The sequence below is a fragment of the Orcinus orca genome, chromosome 16 (assembly GCF_937001465.1).
Source record: "Orcinus orca chromosome 16, mOrcOrc1.1, whole genome shotgun sequence".
NCBI classification, from domain to species: domain Eukaryota; kingdom Metazoa; phylum Chordata; class Mammalia; order Artiodactyla; family Delphinidae; genus Orcinus; species Orcinus orca.
The window spans coordinates 59,504,522-59,522,739 of record NC_064574.1 but is presented as its reverse complement, the minus strand read 5'-3'; the positions used below and the strand labels follow the sequence as shown (position 1 = coordinate 59,522,739).

The 18,218-nt window shown below is 49.2% G+C and overlaps 1 protein-coding gene across 5 annotated transcripts in view; it reads right to left on the bottom strand.

Annotated features, from left to right (window-relative positions):
* Nucleotides 1-18,218, bottom strand: part of SNX29 (sorting nexin 29) — a 551,964-nt gene that overhangs the window by 418,125 nt on the left and 115,621 nt on the right. For all 5 annotated transcript variants that reach the window (XM_033428786.2, XM_004270168.4, XM_033428787.2 and 2 more), the window contains 2 exons: nt 4,088-4,151; nt 1,822-1,950 (listed from right to left, as the gene is read on the bottom strand). In XM_033428786.2, coding sequence (XP_033284677.1) covers nt 1,822-1,950; nt 4,088-4,151 — 193 coding nt within the window. The remainder of the gene's footprint in view (nt 1-1,821; nt 1,951-4,087; nt 4,152-18,218) is intronic.

Below are 18,218 nucleotides of genomic sequence, written 5' to 3'. Positions count from 1 at the left end.
CACACTCCAATAGCACATCGCTGCCTGGCGCCTTATGTACTTTCACACACACTCCTCCTCATTGGGCCCGCGCAGGGGGATAAGATCATCCTCTCCGTTTCATAAACGAGGAAGCGCATGCTTGTGGCAGTGAAGCAGTTCACCCAAAACGCACAATTTGCAAGCAATGGAGCAGGGACTCAAGGCTGAGCTGGCTCCTAACACAATAAAAATGACAGGCGACAGAAGTCTGTCTTTCTTCGATGATTCAGAACCCAAGACTCCACAGACTTCAGTCTTTATGACAACATAAAACGCAATTACAACACAGAACCCTAGCATGGCCAGGTAAGATGCGGGTCCAGTTGAGAAAATGCCAAGTTAGGCACCTGGGACTGTATTTATCATAGTCATTTAATGGTCTGTGATGCTCTTGAGATGTCATTTTCAAATGTGAACAAAGGAGAGAAGTTCAAATTAAAATTAAATATGGGATCACGGTGCCAACTTTCAGTTACATGTATACAGCAATTACATTAGTGCCACTCACATCTGCTGACAGCACGAGGATGGTAAACGCTGCTTCTGTCGGTTTACTTAACCCTGGGCTCCCCTGCACATCCACAAGTCAGGTTTATCTCCTGGTCTAATTTCAAAGTAGTTTTAAAGAATGACCTGATAAACTGCTTCTTTTACCTAAAATGGGGAAAAAAACTGGAACTCAAGTGTCCAGCAATCAGAAATGCTGACTTTAATATGGTGCATTAACTCAATGAAATGCCACATCCAGGCATATAGAAATGGTGACCATGAAGCTTCAGTGGTGGAGGGAGGTGGCCTGAGAAGTGACAGGCTGCAGATTTTAAGTACAGTACATAAAGATACGTTTGCATGTGAACAAATTCAGTAACAATGCATGTTATTATGGGAGCTGGAGCTTGGCGGGGGGCAGTTGCTTTACAGTTCTCATTATTAATAAGATATAAGCAAAGTCACAGAAAAGGAAATATAATAAGATGGCTCAGATAAAAAGAGGTTCAACCGTACTCTGAATTAGGGGAATGCAAGTGAAAAATATTCTGCCAGCGCTGCTTTCACCTGTGATTTTATCAAAGACCTCAAAGTCGGATCCGCCCCGGGGCGCAGGGCTGTGCTGGGTGAGGCCCAGCCTCCCTGGAGGGCAGCTTGACGACCTCTATCCAACTCAGAAAGGCACTGCGCTTTGACCCAGCAATTCTACTTCCAGGAATTTCTCTGGCAAGCAGAGTCATATTGGGACAAAATAACAAATGCGAAGGTTATTATTATTAGAAGAGGCGAACGGCTAGAAACAACCAGGGTGCCTGGCTGTTGGCGTGCCAGCCAAATGAATCCTGGTGCAGGCGGGCAATGAGGTATCGGGGGCTGTTAGAAAGATGGCAGCTCCATGTACCCAGCGCAGAACAATCTCTAAGCTGTGGAGGGAGTGGGGTGTAGGATACGTGACCACTTGTACCAAGGCAGAAAGGAAGGAGGGGAGGGAAGTGAAAGGAAGAAAAAGTTTGTGCGTCCAAATGTACGCATCTGCTCACGGAATGCACAGAGCATCTCTGGGACAGCAACACTGCCCACCTCCAGGGGCGAACCAGGTGGCTGGGGGTGGCGGAGTTTAACCATTTGTACCTTTTGGATATTGAACCACGTGCATACATACTATTCAATATTTAATGTAGTAAGTTAAATTTCAGATGCATAAATTTTATTTCCATTGGTCACTTTTTTTTTTTAGTTAAAAAGTATTGATGAAAGGTGTGCTTGGGGTTTGAACAAAGCCTCCCCCCCAGTCCCTCTGCCCTCCCCTACCTTGCCAACGCCTGGATCTTTGTGATGTGCCGCTCCTCCTGTTCGGCCACCTTCCGTTTCAAGGTGTCGACCTCTTGGCGGAGCACGGCCGAGTGCTCCATCTCACCGTCAAGCAGGTTCCGCAGTGACCTGGGGAGAGGAGGCCCACCTGCTGTCAACCCAGAGTCCATGGAGTCAAATCTTAGTTCATTCATCTTCCACAAGGCTCTGCATAAACTGCAGTTCAAGTCCATCTCATATAAACTGATTTGAGGAGATACCAAACTCTGCTCAAGAGCCTCTGAAGCATAATTAGGATGAGTCCCCAGGAACCTGGCTCTGTGGCCCTGAGAGCCTGTGGGCAGCTTAAATCAAGGGAAAACAATGAGCTGAGCCAATCCCAGGCAAGCCCCCTTCAAGACATCCCACGCAGAGGTGCAGCACATTCAACCGAGACATCCTGTCACAGCCGCACGGCGCAGGCGATTCAACAAAGGAAAGGATGCCAGGACAGGCCAAAAGAACCACCTAAACCACAAAAGCAGAAGACGGGCTCCGGTTATCTGACAGACAACGGGAGTCTCATTTCTCCTGCCACAAAGCGCACCTTACCCCTGCTCCATCGCCACCTCCAGGTTAAACAAGCATAGAGAGTATCTCATGGAGCTATACAATCTGACATTGCATAGAATGTGTTTTATATTATATTCGGAGTGTGTTAACCTCCAGAACACATTCACTTGCGTATCTGTCATCCTTGGTCTTAAACAGCAGAGAAGACAGAAGCTCTTCCAGAAATAATCACAAGTTACCACCTAGAAATGAGCCAAGCAGGGTTCTTCTGACCATCGACGTCACTGGACCTCAGATGGCTGTTTCCATAGAACATTTACTAACTCTGGTGCAGCTACATCCTAAATCTAGAGGACACCTGCCACGTGACATCAGCACATAAGCAAAAGTGTCTGAACCTGCCCACCCTCACTGCTCACTGAACCCCACCCCCACGCCAAGACGTGTGTTCCTGGAAAGTTTTGAGAAAATTCCCCTCTTGGGGCCTGGAAACCCCCAACACAAACACAGTGTGATTTTTTTCTCTAGCTGGGAAGGAGAAGAAATTACCAGACAGTGATGACTGTTCTTTACAAGGTAAGACAAAACCTATGGCTTTTTCCAAGATAATGGCCCCAGCTGGATCAAGGAAAAAGCATCCTACATTGTCTACAGCCTGTCACTGGAATTTATTTTCGTTGCAAAATAGCACTGTCTGAAGATTCCTTTTTTAAAAAACTCTTTTGTTTTCCAAATCACGCTTATTTGCTTTCATATGTTTCCATAAAGGATGAGGGAGAAGCTTGTCAAGCAGGGCCCAAATCGAGGCTTCAAAAGGAGAATCACGACTGCATGTCACTAGGGACACAATTCCTGCTCTGAGCACAAGAATAAGAGGGTGACATGAGCGTACACACACACACTCACACACACACCCGTCCCCTGGCCCGCAGGGAGGCAGCCCGTCATGCTCGCAGAGCCTCGGCAGACAACTGCTGCAAACCCCTCTACTGAGCACCCTGTGGCCAAGACGAGGTTCTGGCAGTGGAGCAGCTCACGTCTGGGCAGCCGAGCAGGAGCAGCATGGCTAATACCTGGCTGGTATCTAGCCCTGGTTTCAACAGGGAATCAAAATGAGTAAGACCCTTTGGCCTCTCGGTGCCTGCAACTAGGCTTTTGGGGAAGTCAAAAGACTCCAAATGCCATTTTGCCCTATGTGTCCCTGACTTGAGAAAATTTTAAGTATTCTAGTGCTTGGAACGTGACGGGTAGACCCTGAATTAAAGGTTACCCACTACTTAAGGAGGGTCGCACGGTGACAGCTATGGGGATGGAGCTTCTTTCTGAGGTAGTGAAAATGTTCTAAAATTCTGGTGATGGTCGCACATATCTGTGAATATGCTAAAACCCATTGAGTTGAGTACTTTAAATAGGTGAATGATATGTGAATTCTATCTCAAAGGCTGTTTTTTTAAAAAAGAATTAAAAAATAAAAAAGACGGCTTTACAAATTCTCAGTTTGTTCTAAGATAGTGCGAGGATCATACGGTTTTCATTCCTTGCTAACACTCAAGCCACAATATATATGCTAAAGTGGTACATCTGACCAAAAAATAAGAAATCACTGGTCACAACTCTGCCAATAAAGCAAAACTTCCTTCACGGCGATATTCTCTCTGCCCCAGATGTAGAATGTCCACGGTAGACTGCCCCTCAAGCACGGAGCTCTCGATACCTGTTCTCTTCTTCCAGTTCATCCTTCCTGGTCATCATGGCCACGATGGCCTGTCGCAGTTCACCTAAGGAAGAAAGCCAAGTCCAAATTAACCGGCAGATCCCGCCTGCTACACCGCCCCACACGGGTCTGGATTATGTGCTATTTAGGGCCACTTGTCTAGACAAGTTCCCTTTTCCCTTTCAAAAATAATTCCTATACAGTCTAAGAGATCCAGTGGGCTCAGTCAATCACTCTCATTAGCCACACAAAACCCAAAGGCAGAGCAGGATGAGAATAACTGTGGAGGCGTTTCCTTAGCGAATATAATCAGCCGCTGCAGAAGAAACAGGCTGGTAATTTCTAAGCACTTTTCCAAGTCTCTGCTACCGGACAGCAACTGTTTTGAACAAGAGTATGTTCCCAGTTACAGCTGTTTATCAACCGCAGATCAGACAGCAGATCACATGACAACTGACTCCATACCGACACAGAAATTCTCAAGTTCACTAAGAGATCTGGTTTTCCTGCGCTGACTCCCATAGACTCTGAAGGGGGGGTGGGGCCTCTCCAATGCACAGTGCATAATTACCTATAGGAGTGACTCTCCTGACATCTTCAACGTTGGAAAGCATTCACTGATAGAAAATCACCCCCTTTAAAATCAGTAAGCGCCCACGTTTCCTATCTACATCAAAAACTTGTCACTGTCCACCCACGGTGGACTGTTTACCGTAACACTCAGATCTCAAGACCAGGAACTTGTGAATTTCTCCTGGAGAGCCAGTTTTGTTTTATTTTTTTCCCTAAGGAACCCTGTGAACTTTATGTCCCTCTTGGGACTGGCTGTGAGGAAGCTCACAGCCAAAGTTACAAGTCCAGTGAGTGCACGTGGCCCTGTGGCCACCACGACGTGTCCCAACCCTCCCTCTGATCGCCAACCTGTATTTCCACCTGGTGCCAATTTACATATAACCCATCTCTATTTTTTTCAACCTGTTTTAATATGCTGCTTCAAGTCCTCTTTTGGGAAGAAGTATGGTTTTTGGTTTCTTTTTTTTTTTAGCTAAAATTTGAACGCTTCTACTTGCCAAGTTCTGTTCAAAGCCCATACTGGCGCTATCTTGTTTAGTCCTTTACACACACCTAAGAAACACTACCCCACACTGTTGGGGTACAAATAAATTGGAAAGAAGGGGGAAATGGGGGAGGAAGAGGACACAGATAAATAGGCAGGTCCCTCGGTCCCCTTATACTCAGGATGCCCCGGCACAAAGAGGCCCACCAAAGACCCTGAGGCAAGAAATAGGTCCCAGGACCCATGCTGCCCTCAGGCTGCTACAGAGGAGATAAAAGCCCACAGCCCAGGCCCCAGGGGAAGAAAGAGAAGGAGGGGAATCATGGGGGCTCCTCCTCAGCTTCTGGGTCAGACACCAGAAGCCACTCTGTTCAGAAGAGATGGGACAAAAAATAGACCCTCCCTGTCTTTTCTGACCCAGAGCAGCCACGTGGGCATCACAAGGACACGACTAGGAGGTCCAGGCCCTGGCTTCCCCATCGCACCTGTGACAGCATGAAACCTGCAGGTCACACAGTGAGAAACTGGGCCTCCTAAGGTGCTGATGAGGAGGCGTGTCTGAGGTGTCCCTCTCCTGGTGTCACCAAGAAGATTCAAAATTCATTGGGTCGATGCGAACTTACTGAGCACCTACAAAGTCCAAGCCCTGCTCTCGGCACTGTGGGCAGAGGGTGAACAGAGGAGATCAAAGTCTCTACCTGCAGCAGGCAGGCCTCCTCCCCTGAAGGGGGACAAGCAAAGCAGCATGGAGCAGTCGTGGCGACAAGACATGCCAGGAGGAAAGCCTGGTGCGGTACACAGATGGGTGGTGGGAGGGTGCCACTTCCTGGGTGCTCCTGGAAGGCCTCTCTGGGGGAAGACATGACAGCACAGGCCCGAGGAAGGGAGGGAACCAGCGTGCTGCTCTGTGGAGGGAAACACTCCACAAGGCACAAGGCACGTGCAAAGGCGCAGGGACAGGCGTGAGCTTGGTCACATGAGGAGGGCAGGGTGACCCGAGGAAGGCGGGGAGGCCCACGTGGCCCTGCCCTCAGGGAGCTTCTAACACCCACCAGCTAAGCACTCGGGGTACACTGTCTCCTTGGTGCCGCAGGGCAACTCTATGGAAGCTATCTCTGAGTCCCTTTCACAGGTCTGCTAACAGGCTCAGGGGGAGGAAGTGTAAAGACACAACTGGAATCTGAGTCCAAATCTGTCCAATTCCAACCTCTGCACTCGACCCCAGGAAACAGCGATAATTACCACCACTCACATGCAGGGACGTAAGAGCTACAATTTCATCGACAGCGCAGTGACATTAAGTCAGAAGAACGAACCTGAGAGGTAATTAAATAAGCTACACAACCACACACCTTTACATGTCAGAGCCAGGAGGGAAACCGAGGCCTCCAACTGGCCCGTGGGATGTGTGTGCTGTGTCCAGAACCGAGGCTGCTGAGTGGCACGGGGCCAGGTAACAAGGCTGCAACCAGGACCCCTGGGGCTCAGTTCCTGGCACAGGTTGTAGGACCAGAGCCACACAGGACCCTTTGCACTTTTCACAAGGTCTGAAAATTTGCAAAAGGGAAACAATGGGCAGAAAAAGCATTTCCAGACAAGATACAACTAAAGGTTAGAAAGAGCAGAGAGGGCGAGACTGGGAAGAACAGAGGGAAGGAGGGTTAGGCCCTCAGCAGAGATTTTTGTTTTGTTTTGTTTTTTAATTTTTATTGGAGTAGAGTTGATTTACAATGTTGTTTTAGTTTCAGATGTAGAGCAAAGTGAATCAGTTATACATATACGTATATCTACTCTTTTTCAGGTTCTTTTCCCATATAGTTCATTACAGAGTACTGAGAAGAGTTCCCTGTTCTCTACAGTAGGCCCTTACTAGTCATCTATTTTATCCTCAGCAGAGTTAATCAGCCTAAAGAGATAGGAAAGAGGCCGAGCCGCTGCCCTTCAGTCCAGGGGGGAAGGGAGCTGACAGAGACACAGATAAAGTCCCCATGTGCTACCTGCCCAGCCACGGGCTGCCTGGGGTTACAACGGCCCCCCCAGCTCACACATTCATTCATTAGTAAACATCTACTGAGCACCTAACTACTGGTTACAAGGCACCTTCCCAAGAGGAGAGCCAGGCTCCCGACTTACCTAAGGAAGGAGTCCTTAACAGAGGATTTCTTAATGGAGGAAAACCACACACATTCACGTGTGCCTACGAGGAGACAGAGTCTATCTGACTTTGCATTCTGAACATGACCAGGTAATGAGGGCCCTGGCTCTCAGCCTCTCTGAGCCTTCCTGGCAGGCACAAGGGGTGAACGGCACCCACCTTCCCACCTCCCTGGGATGCTGTAAGGTTCAGAGGAGAGACCAGACAGGACAGTACTAAGTAAGTCAGGGCACTGCCTGTTGTGGACGGCAGTGGGGAGCACTGATAATCTAGAAGAACTCAACGTAATGCTAGATTTCACATTTCTAACTAAAAACACTGATAAATCTGTAAAAACAGAAAACAGCCAGTAATTTAATCCCATGACACCACAGCCATGGGGGAAAAAAACAAAAATTCAAGACAATATATCATTGAAGACAGGCCAGGTAGCGTCTCTTTGGTTCTTATCTTCAAGAAACCCAGAACAGGTGGCAAGGCTGCAGCCAGGTACTGGAGACGCAGCCTCAGGAAATGCTCCTTTACTCCAAGGCCTGTTTGAAATCTGAATCTTCTAACGAGGACGACTTCTGGAGTTCTCAACTGGCCCAAACTTCTTATGGGAGCAAAGGACTGCATAGTCATCATTGCAACACGAGGCTAGAAGAAGTGATTTTTTTTTTTTAACATAGACTATTTTGTAAAGCAGTTTTAGGTTCCCAGCAAAATCGGGAGGAAGGTACAGAGGTTTTTCCGTCTACCAGCAGCCCCTACACATGCACAGCCTCCCTCATTATCAATAACCCCCACCAGAGTGGGACATTTGCTGCAACTGATGAACCCATGCTGACCCATCATAATCCCCCTCAGTTACGTCAGGCTTCGCTCTTGGTGTTGCATATTCCATGAGTTTGGAAAACTATGTGACAACATGTATCCCCCATGACAGTATCATACAGAATAGTTTCACTGCCCTAAAAATCCTCTGCGCTCTGCCTGCTCATCCTCCCTCGCCACTAACCCCTGGTGAAATCTCCTCTTAATCAAAGGAATCATGCCAGCCTTCTGTTCTGCAGCGCATGGCACACGCGTGCCTGGTTTACACTAATGAGCCACGTGCACTGGATGTAAGTGGGATGAGAGCTCGGCAGAGCACATGTGCCCAGCACACGCACACCCACCACCAGGGCGCTTGGCACCGGGTACCCTGGACCCGACAGGACAGGAGGGTCGTGCTCCAGGGCCCTCAGTCCCGTGGCTGTGCCAAGCCTGTCCTGGAGGGAGCAGCTCACTGCCCACAAACACGATCCTTATCCTGAGATGTTGGTGTCATGCCCTCTCCTGGCGTCACCAGACGTCACCAACCCCTTTACCTGGCCTCTACTGCAGACAGCAATCCACCTGGGCCAGGAGCCTGTGACAGAGCCTTCTCGAGGGACTTTCCCCGAGTGATGTGACTGTACTATTTGGTCCCTCCCCACAAATGTGAGCGCCTCTCCCTGAATAAACCCAACAGAGTTTTTCATTATGGTGCAAACGTTTCACACGAGCTCTCTCCTCTTCATATATGGTAATGGTTATGCCCGGGCACAATGCTATACAGCAGGTCTCTAGAGCTGACCCGTCTTGCTTGCCTGAAGCTTTACACCTGGTGAACAGCATCTCCCATTCCCTCCTGCCCCAGCCCCCGGCAACCCCCCTTCCACTCTCTGCAACTCAAGAGTTCGACTATTTTAGATTCCTCATATAAGTGGAATTAGGCGGTGTTTGTCCTTCTGGGTCCAGCTTATTTTACTTAACATAATGTCCTCCGGGTTCATCCATGTTGTCACCTATGGCAGGAATTCCTTCCTTTTTAAGGCTGAATGATATTCCAACACACTGTTGTTTCATGGATTTCCTTGTGTTCACCAATCCCCTCCAACCCAATATGATAAAACCCATCTACTCAGGCCAGATGAAAAGGCACCTCTTCTGGGAAGCCCTCCATGATTCTCCTACCCCTCAGCAAGCTGCAGAGTGTGCAGTAGCTAACTGCCTCTGTCTCCTGCAATCATCTCACAACTCCTTAAAGGCGCACAGCATGCCATGCATCTGGGGTCCCCAGAGCTCCCACATGCCAGGAGCTTGGTCAAGGTCTACGGAAAATAAGTGATGCAGAGAGACGATTCCTATCTGAGTACAACACAACTAAAATGGAGGGCAAACGTACCAGCTGTCACGTGGTGGGTACTTCCGTGTCTAGTAACACGTCAGCACCAAAGCCTCGTTTCAATTCTCACAACCACCTAATGAGGACACTCAAAAACAAAGTGCAGGAACCCACACTGGGACAAGCCAAGCTGCCCGCGGGGCCCCAAGTCACCTTCCAAACCCTCTCTAAGGCCAAAAATTGTGGAAATTGCCCTGAGCAGGTCCAAGAGCTGGAGAAAAATAAAGTGCTTCAGCGGGGACCTGCCAGGGGCAAGAAGAAGGTCAGGTGTGGGTTCCAGTAGCTTCCATTCCAAAGACAGGAGCAGGACCCATGGAAGGTTGCTACCAAGAGGTCCCAGGGCTGGGGAGATCTGTGTTCAAGCCCCAGCTCAGCCACCTACTGCCTGGTAACCTCGCACAGGTTTCCGCCTCAGCAAAATACAAAAGGGGATAAAGCCACATTTCCTGTGGGATGCTGAAAGAGTAAACTGAAGTTCCCGGTGGTGTTCACACTGCAGCGAATGCAGGTTTCAGGGTCCTGTGTTTCAGAGCATGATCTCTAGAGTCAGGACTCGGGTTCGAATCCTGCCTCTGCCGCTGGGTAACCTTGGGCAAGTTACCCACCCTCTCTGAGCACCTGACTCCCTTATCTATAAATGGGATCTTTACAGTCTCTATCTCACAGAAGCATTTTTGTTTTTCACAGAAACATTGTTAAGGATTCAACACCCAGCACATAGAAAGCATTCAACAAATGTTACTGATCACCATAATTAGTGCCTTTCCCTTCAATGGTATGGGCCGGAAAGAAGGGGGTGGGGGGCCAGCAGTGACCATCCAAGCACAAGTGGGTTCCACTGGTCACATTTTCAGGAGTTACAGGATTTACTGAGCTCCTGTGTACCTCAACCTTGGGAAATAAAAAGGAATGTTTTTAAGTGGTCTATGCCCTAGAGCAGCAGACTAGACAATAGAATTTTATGAACCATCAAACCAGCTCGGCATGGGCAATTGTGGGAAATCAGACCCAGAGAGTGAGGTGCCAACTGGAGGAGACTGCAAAAGTGTCAGGTCAGGTTCTGGACTTTTAGGCACAGCACGCAGGGATCCCAAACATCACCACCCAGGCTTTTGCAGCTGAAAAGCGTACAGTCCATAGGAGAAAGAAAACTTGGAGGAGGAAGTGTTTCCCAGGAGGACCCAGAAAAGGTATGAATGCTCTTTGGGCAAAGAACAGCCACGAGTAGCTGCGATGAGACGTCTTGGCCACAAGTTCACCTTGAAGGGGCCACAGTCACACTGCACAGAAGCCACAGAAGCAGGGGGATGGCCGTCGCTGACTGATGCACACCATCATCCTGTCATAACCCTTCCTTCCCCCGTCCCACACGCTGTGCATCTCCAGCCTCTTGGACCATGCCCTGTATCTCCATCAATGTCAAAATGACTGAGGACACAAATACAGGTAAAGCAGTACTCTGATACCTCAAATCTTTAAAAAAAAAAAAAAAAAAAAAAATCCATCGCTGTCAGACTGTCCTCTCCGCCTTCCCCAAGTTACCGTCACAGAATATTCATGGTTAACGGTGAGAAAGGCAACGGCCTGAGAGCTGGTATCCGCGCACCGCCGTTAAAAAAAAAAAAAAAAAAAAAATCACCCTTTTGACAGGCTTTAACTTTCTATGCAGGCGCTTTGCTGACTTTCCTCGCATAGGTAATGCTGGGATTGATTTCCATACATCCCATAAACATTCTACTTCTCCAAGCTCCAGGGACACACACTGGCAGAGGCGCTCCCTAACTTGTAATTTTCTCTCCTCTCCCCGGCGCCGCGCATCCCATTATTTGTTAGTCTCTATCATTGTGATTTCCTTCCTCTTTATTACCTGCCTCAGCACACAATTCGAGGGAAACAGGGCAGCCTTTCTGTACTGCAGTCTCTGCAGAGCCCGGCTGAATCGGGGTCTCCCTCTCCTAAGGCTGAAAGGCAAAGAACGATCCATCTCAAAATCAGCTCGTGGCCCGGCTTCAGAGAACTGAACAGCAAATCCAGTCAAGAACACAGGAGAATGTTAACCGGAGGAAATCAGTCTGGGATACAGAGCATTTTGAATCACTGCAGAAAGGGTGGATTTGTCCATAAATGTTGCCAAGGCAAGGTACCATTTTGGGAGCAAGAAACAAGACTTAAATCTCTGCAGCTACTACATATGGAAATAAAGTTCAGACAGAAAAATTTAAATGTGAAATGCAGCAATAAAAACAATATAAATATGGGAACAAACATTTATGCCATATGTAGCAGCACAAGCCCATCTTAACATGCAAGCAAAGAACAAGTCCATTAAGGAAATGATAGTTTTGCTTTTTTTAAAAAAAAAACTTTTGCACACTGAGGGCCAATCTAACAAAACACTGGTCCACTGTGGAAACCACGCTCCTAAGCTCTTCGGGGCAGCAAACAGGCAGAGTGGAAAGAACACAGGTCTTCTAATCAAATCCCAGATCCCACAGGTCTCAGCTCTCGGTCCTTCCTCGCCTCTCGTCCCCTCAGCTGGAAAAATGGTGCTAATATCACTGACCTCCCCGGACAGGGCAGGGCTCGGCACCAGTTTTACTGGAACACAGCCCCACTGTCTGTTTACATATTGTCTACGCTGCTATCATGCTACTGAGGCAGATCTGAGCTACTGTGACAGAGACCGAGGGGCCGCACGGCCCAAAACATTTACCAGCTGGCCCTTCAAGCAAAAGTTAGGGGAACATGCAGAAGCTCTTGCCCCCGCTCCCCATGCCAGCCTTCTCCACTGTGGGCCCTCTGCGGTTAGGTGTGCGGCCTGCCAGACACCGGTGCCGACGGTGGGGCCCCATGGCTGGAACCCAAGGGGCTGGGGGCCCAGCTTTAATAAATGCGACACAGCACTGGAGCAGCTGCTGCCTCAGACACTGTGGATCCCTCCTGCCTCGTCAAAGGTCCCTCAGCTTTGCCTCTGTCCCTCCAGCTGTCCCTGCTCAGCCTCCTGCCCTAGATCATCTTCTTCTACCCCCACTGGTTCCCCAGAGGCGAGCCAGCCGAGGGCCCGCAATGCACAGGGGCTGGAGCTTCAGGCGTCTGTAGGGTGAGGTGGTGCTGAGACCGAGGGTGGCTGGCTGACCCTGAGAGAGACTTCCAGAAGTTTGGGATGGGCCACAGTGTCCGACAAAGGAGGATGGGAGCAGAGGCGTCTGGCCCAAGAGCAAACAGTTCTAAGTCGCTCCACCAAGATCCACCTGCTGAAAGCTTAGCCAGGGACGGTTTGCTGAGCTTCTGTTGCCAGGTGCAGAGGCCTGGCCAGGGAAACATGAGATGCAGGCACCAGGAGGAAGCCCACCCAAGAGAAGAGCCAATAAAGCCCCTCTGGGATGACAAGTCCACTCAATGCAGAGAGAAGGCTGAGTTTAGCCAAATGGCTGGCATCTGAAATGCCAGGCATGAGCCACAGAGCCCTCGGCCTGATAATGGGGCAAAGCCACAGGGGATCCCAGACTCTGAAAAGGATCCCTGTTGCTTCAATAAACTCGCCACTGGCGGGCTCGGTCTCTTGCTGTACTAGTCTCGCTCTCTGAGAGCAGAGACGGAGCGGCCCTAGGAATGAGGCAGGCACGCCGGGACCCAGAACCCAGGCCCCTGTGAGCCCTCACATCCTCCACCCTGCTGTGCTAACCTGAGAAGATTCTGAGTTCCAGCCCATCAAGCCAAGGAGAGCGCAATGGACCCCTCCTTCCCTGAGCCCCATGAAAGCTCTGTCCCTCGGGGTGGACTTGTTCTTCTGCAGTTGTGGCTACCAAAGCCCCGCCCCCAAGCCTGTGAGCCCCTGCCAGCGGGGACCCCGGGGACCGGCACAGTCCCTGGGCACAGTACCCACAAGACCAGCAGAATGAGTCAAGGGGCGGATGAATAAATGGATTAATAAACGAGTGAATGACTGACTGACACCCGCCGCTAAAATCTGCCCCTCACCTCCAGGAACTGAGCACGGGATGGGCCAGGCAGAAATGTCTAGTGCGTTTAATAATAAATTCAAGGACTCACCAGAGGAGCTAACTACCAGTTCACAGCTGTAAGTTCCTGCCCCAGTGACAGGAATTCAGGCTCAGATTGAGCTTTTTCCAATATGTGTCTCATGAATGGATACACATGGGAGGGAAGGGACGAATTCTTATATTTCACGACCATGACCTAAAACGGGGCAAGCCTGCAAAACCATTCCCTCCCCCTTGGCACATGAATCCAACCACACGAGTCCCAAGATCAGCAGAGCAGCAGCGGCCAACCTCCACTGGCCAAGGACCCAAACGGAAACAAAGACACACACTACAGAGAACGCTCTATTCTCACAATGAGAATGGGCGTCAGAGGTCGCTATATAAAGTACTGCGACAGTGACATCGAGGGTGGAGGTAGGAGCCTTCCCATCTCCAGCCATCAAAGGCCCTCCAGGAGGGAAATTATCTTGAGATCAATTGATCTTCAACTCCCTTTTCAAGATTAAAGGGAGAAAACTCGACGACTGTAACTAGATATCTGGGCACGTGCGGGCATGTGCAAGCATACGCACGCGCTCTCTCCCATATTCATAGATCTGTGTAATAATTCTTTGGCTTTATATAGCATCTTTTTGCAAAGACCTCAGAGAGCCTTTACAAACACTCCCTTGGGGCCCGTACTCAGTTATATTTAAAGAGAGGGCTCACGAGGGCACATGCACAGAAATAAACAGCGTTCTTCTGTGGATATATACTTAACCTACACCGCTGTTTTCCAAACTTATACTGCTTTTTATATCTTTTTCTGCCTACCCACTCCCTTTCCTTTTATCTCTAAAAGAAAGGATGAACTATATTGAGCCCAAAACATAACTTTTTAAATCGCTCTCGGGCCCAGTCTAGCTTTTTGTCCTGTTTCTCTTTCCTGCCTCCCCTTTTCCCCTGCCCACCAAGAGTTTCTGTCTTGCAATTTGTTATAATGAAAAAATTAAAATACCCCAGGACACATGCCCAGTGGCTGCTATGCATTGTTTTCTGTACGCCCAGCAAGGCGAAAAGCACTTGAAATACACAATCTCACTGGATTCTCACAACATCCCCAAGAAGCAAAGTTTACTACACCCATTATATGAATCAGGAAAGAGGCTCAGAGAGGGGAAGGGACTTGTCTGGTGCCACACAACCAGCAGGTGGCAGGGCAAGGACCCAGCCTGCTCAGGTTCCCTCAAAAGCCTGTCCCCGAGCCGCGGCACCATGCCTAGCAGTCCACTGGAATGGAGCACACACCCTAGAGACTCAACCAGCTCCTGGTGCATGGCCTCCAACAACTTTCCCAACCTTTCTCTGCCCTCCAGGAAAATCAGGAATCTGATTAAATTCTGCCCCTCCAATACCCCACTCCCACTGTAAAACAATTGTTTCTACATAACCTGGAAAGGAGAGGAAAGGTTTGAGGAACCCATGGAAACAGAATGAGAAATGAGAAAATCACAACGGATAAGAAACATCTCTTTCAATATCTTGATAAAGTTCTAAATCTTTGTGAACTTTTCCATGTGTGTAATTGTGGGTTTTCTTACTCATTGGTGTGTGTGCACTCTCTCACACACATAGGTGCACACGCACACACGTACAGTGTTTGTTTATAATGACTTGTAATACAAATGTTAAGGCAGGTGTCCCCACAGCAAATGCAGACAGGACCAAAAAGTAATGCTAGTGAATGCAGTAATGTGCTCCAAGGGACGTGGGGACAGTGGGAAGAGGGGCAGATGTGCCCAGCAAAGGCAGCACTCCTGCCTCCAGTCCACTGTCCCACACAGGGACGCAGCCCTGCTCTGAGAAGCCAACACCCACGTTTCTACACAAATCTGATTTTAAAGGCTGTTAACAAAGGTTTTTACCAGGCTGGCCCAACACATCATGGCTCCAGGCCCCCATCTGAGACCCTCTGCCCTGAAGTTTGAGTTCCTGACAGCCAATTATTTTGAAAACGTCAAGGTAAGTGGCACACAACAACACAGAGCCATTTCTGAAAAATCAGCTTTCTGTTCCACATCAGAGAATGTCAAAAGTGTAGAGCTGGACGGGGCCTGAATGGGGCTCTAATGGAGGCAGAGACCCCCAGGAGATGGAGAGAATGGGCAGGGGCTGGACCCTCCAGGGCAGCTGCCCAAGAACCCCAAAGCGATTAACTCAGGGACCAAAAAGGGTCTGAGCACCCCTGCCCTGCCCCACTCAGAAAGGCCTAGAAAAGAGAGCACCTGAGAACACACGAAATCGTCAGAAGGTTAGAAGGGGTAAATGGGGGGGGGGGGTCTTAATTTCATGCTTTTCGGCATATCAAGGAGTCAAGAGCCTACATTCATTCTCTAAAAATTAAAAAGAAAAAAAAAGGATCAGTACATCATTCAGCTTTAAAGAGGTATCCACCAGAAGAACTAAAATCAGAAACAATTGTTAAGGTGAAGTTGCTTCAAGGAGAAGAAATGGAACCGAGTGAGTTTTGTGGGCAGTAAGAAGCGGGTGGGGTGGAGGTGGGGGGATAATTGCGGTTTTTTTAAATAATGTACTGAGGTAAAAGTCACATAACATAAAATTAACCATTTGAAAGTGAACAATTCGGTGGCATTTTAGTACACTCAGAGTTTTGTGCAATCGCCACTTCTGTGTAGTCCTGACACACCTCCAGCACCCCAAAGTAAAACCCCTCCGCCACGAAGCGGCTTCTCCCACATGTGTCCCCCTCCCCAAACCCGGACAGCCACTAATCTGCTTCCCGGCTCTGTGGAATTTCCTATCCCAGCTACTTCACATAAACTGCATCCTACAACATGTAACCTTTTGTATCTGGCTTCTTTCACTGAGCATAATGTTTTCAAGGTTCATCCACGTAGCAGGTGTCAGCACTTTATTCCTTTAAATGGCTGAATAATGTTCCGTCGTACGGAGAGACCACATTTTGTCCGTCCACTCAACCACTGATGGACATCTGGGCTGTTCCTACCTTTGGGCTGTTGTGAATAGCGCCCCCGTGAACATCTGTGTACATGTACTGGAGTCCCCATTTTCAATTCTTTTGGGTCTCTGCTTGCGAGTGAAATTCTGGGGACAAGTGGTGATTCTATCTCACTTTCTGAAGAACTGCCAAACTTTTCCACAGTGAGCAGGCATCGTGGCTTAAAATCACTACGTCTCATGGAACAGTTCAGAAATCTGTATGGTGAATGTCTTCGTCCTCACCACCCAACATGGCCAGTTCTTATTATTTTGCCATATTCTCTTCAAATATTTTTTAACAAGACATTACAGATATAGTTGAAAAATAAATTATGGAGGGGGTTGGGAGGAAAGGGGTAGAAGCCAGCTGCTCACCCGGGTGGGGTGCTACTGCAGGGGTGGCAGGGTGTGCACTCAGCCGTCATACACCAAGGTCGCCCTCTTCTCCTTCACCAACATGCAAGGAGATGCTAGTTATGTGCAAAAGTATTTTATGAGAAAGACCCAGTGAGAAACACATAGCAGAAGCAGTGAAGTGTCTGGGTTAAGGTGACAAGTGGAATACCGGTGTTAACTAGATAGTATTAGATAAATATGAAGCCATGAAAGCAGGGCTTACCTGCTCTGTATTGCAAAGGGGCTCAATCAGCAGGCACCCAGAGAGAGACGGTACATCCTACACAGGTGTTCACGTGGGCACTACTGCAGAACTCAGCCCATCCTATTGCTATAACAGCATGAGTCCACTCAGTAACATCCCCCGCCCCCCCCCCCCGCAACACACACACACACACACACACAATCTGTGCCGTGCAGTAGGGGCCGGCAAAAACTCATCTCTTTGGACAGAGCATGTCCTATCCAGCTGGGTCCCACCCGTGCCGGTCTCCTCCACCCGCTCCTGAAGCCAGGCAGGTCTATAACCCCTGGGTAAACCGGGGAGCCACCTTCTTCCTTTGGGGTGTGGAGGAGACTCCAATCCCTATCATAGGACAGGATTCCCAACCAAGAGGAAAACAATGCTGGTAGCACTGCCCTTCCCCACTAGTTCAAAGAGTCCACCGGCAGAATCCTCTGGCCCCACCACTTCAGGTATGTATTAGTCAATCAGAAGTAGTTCCTCCCCAGAGAATGGTCTCTCAAGGCTGACGAGATCCTGTCAGCATCCCTGACGTCCGTGGACCACCTTGATCACGAGACAAGAGGGCAACCCACCCCATTCTGCCTGGTGCAGCTCCTTCACGGGTGCAGAAGCTTTGTCCAGGGTGCTGGATTACAGGTACAGAGAATGAAGTCTCCATTGAAAGAGGTGACTTTCCAGGCTTCAGGCTCTGGGAAAAGGAAAGCCTCTCTCTCCCCCAGATCTCTCTCTCCAGGGTCTGGACCTGGCAAAGCCTAGAGCGGGTAAGGGAGCACCCACGTGGGGCGGTGGAGGGGGGGGGAAGGTGGCCTTGGCCATGTCGGGATGGAGCAGATGGCAGACATTAGTGGAATGGTTCTCCAGCCACGCTGGGCTGCACGTTAGAACCACTTAGGAAGCTAATAAACAACAACAACAACCAAAAACCAAACCTCTGATTGTACCACAGACCAGCTAATCCAGAATTGGGGTGGGACCCGGGCAGCAGTGCTTTTTTGCAAAGCTCCTCACTGATTCCAGTGTGCAGCCACGGCTGGGAAGCAGGGCTGCAGGAGACCCTAAGCTGAAGACGACTCAGCAT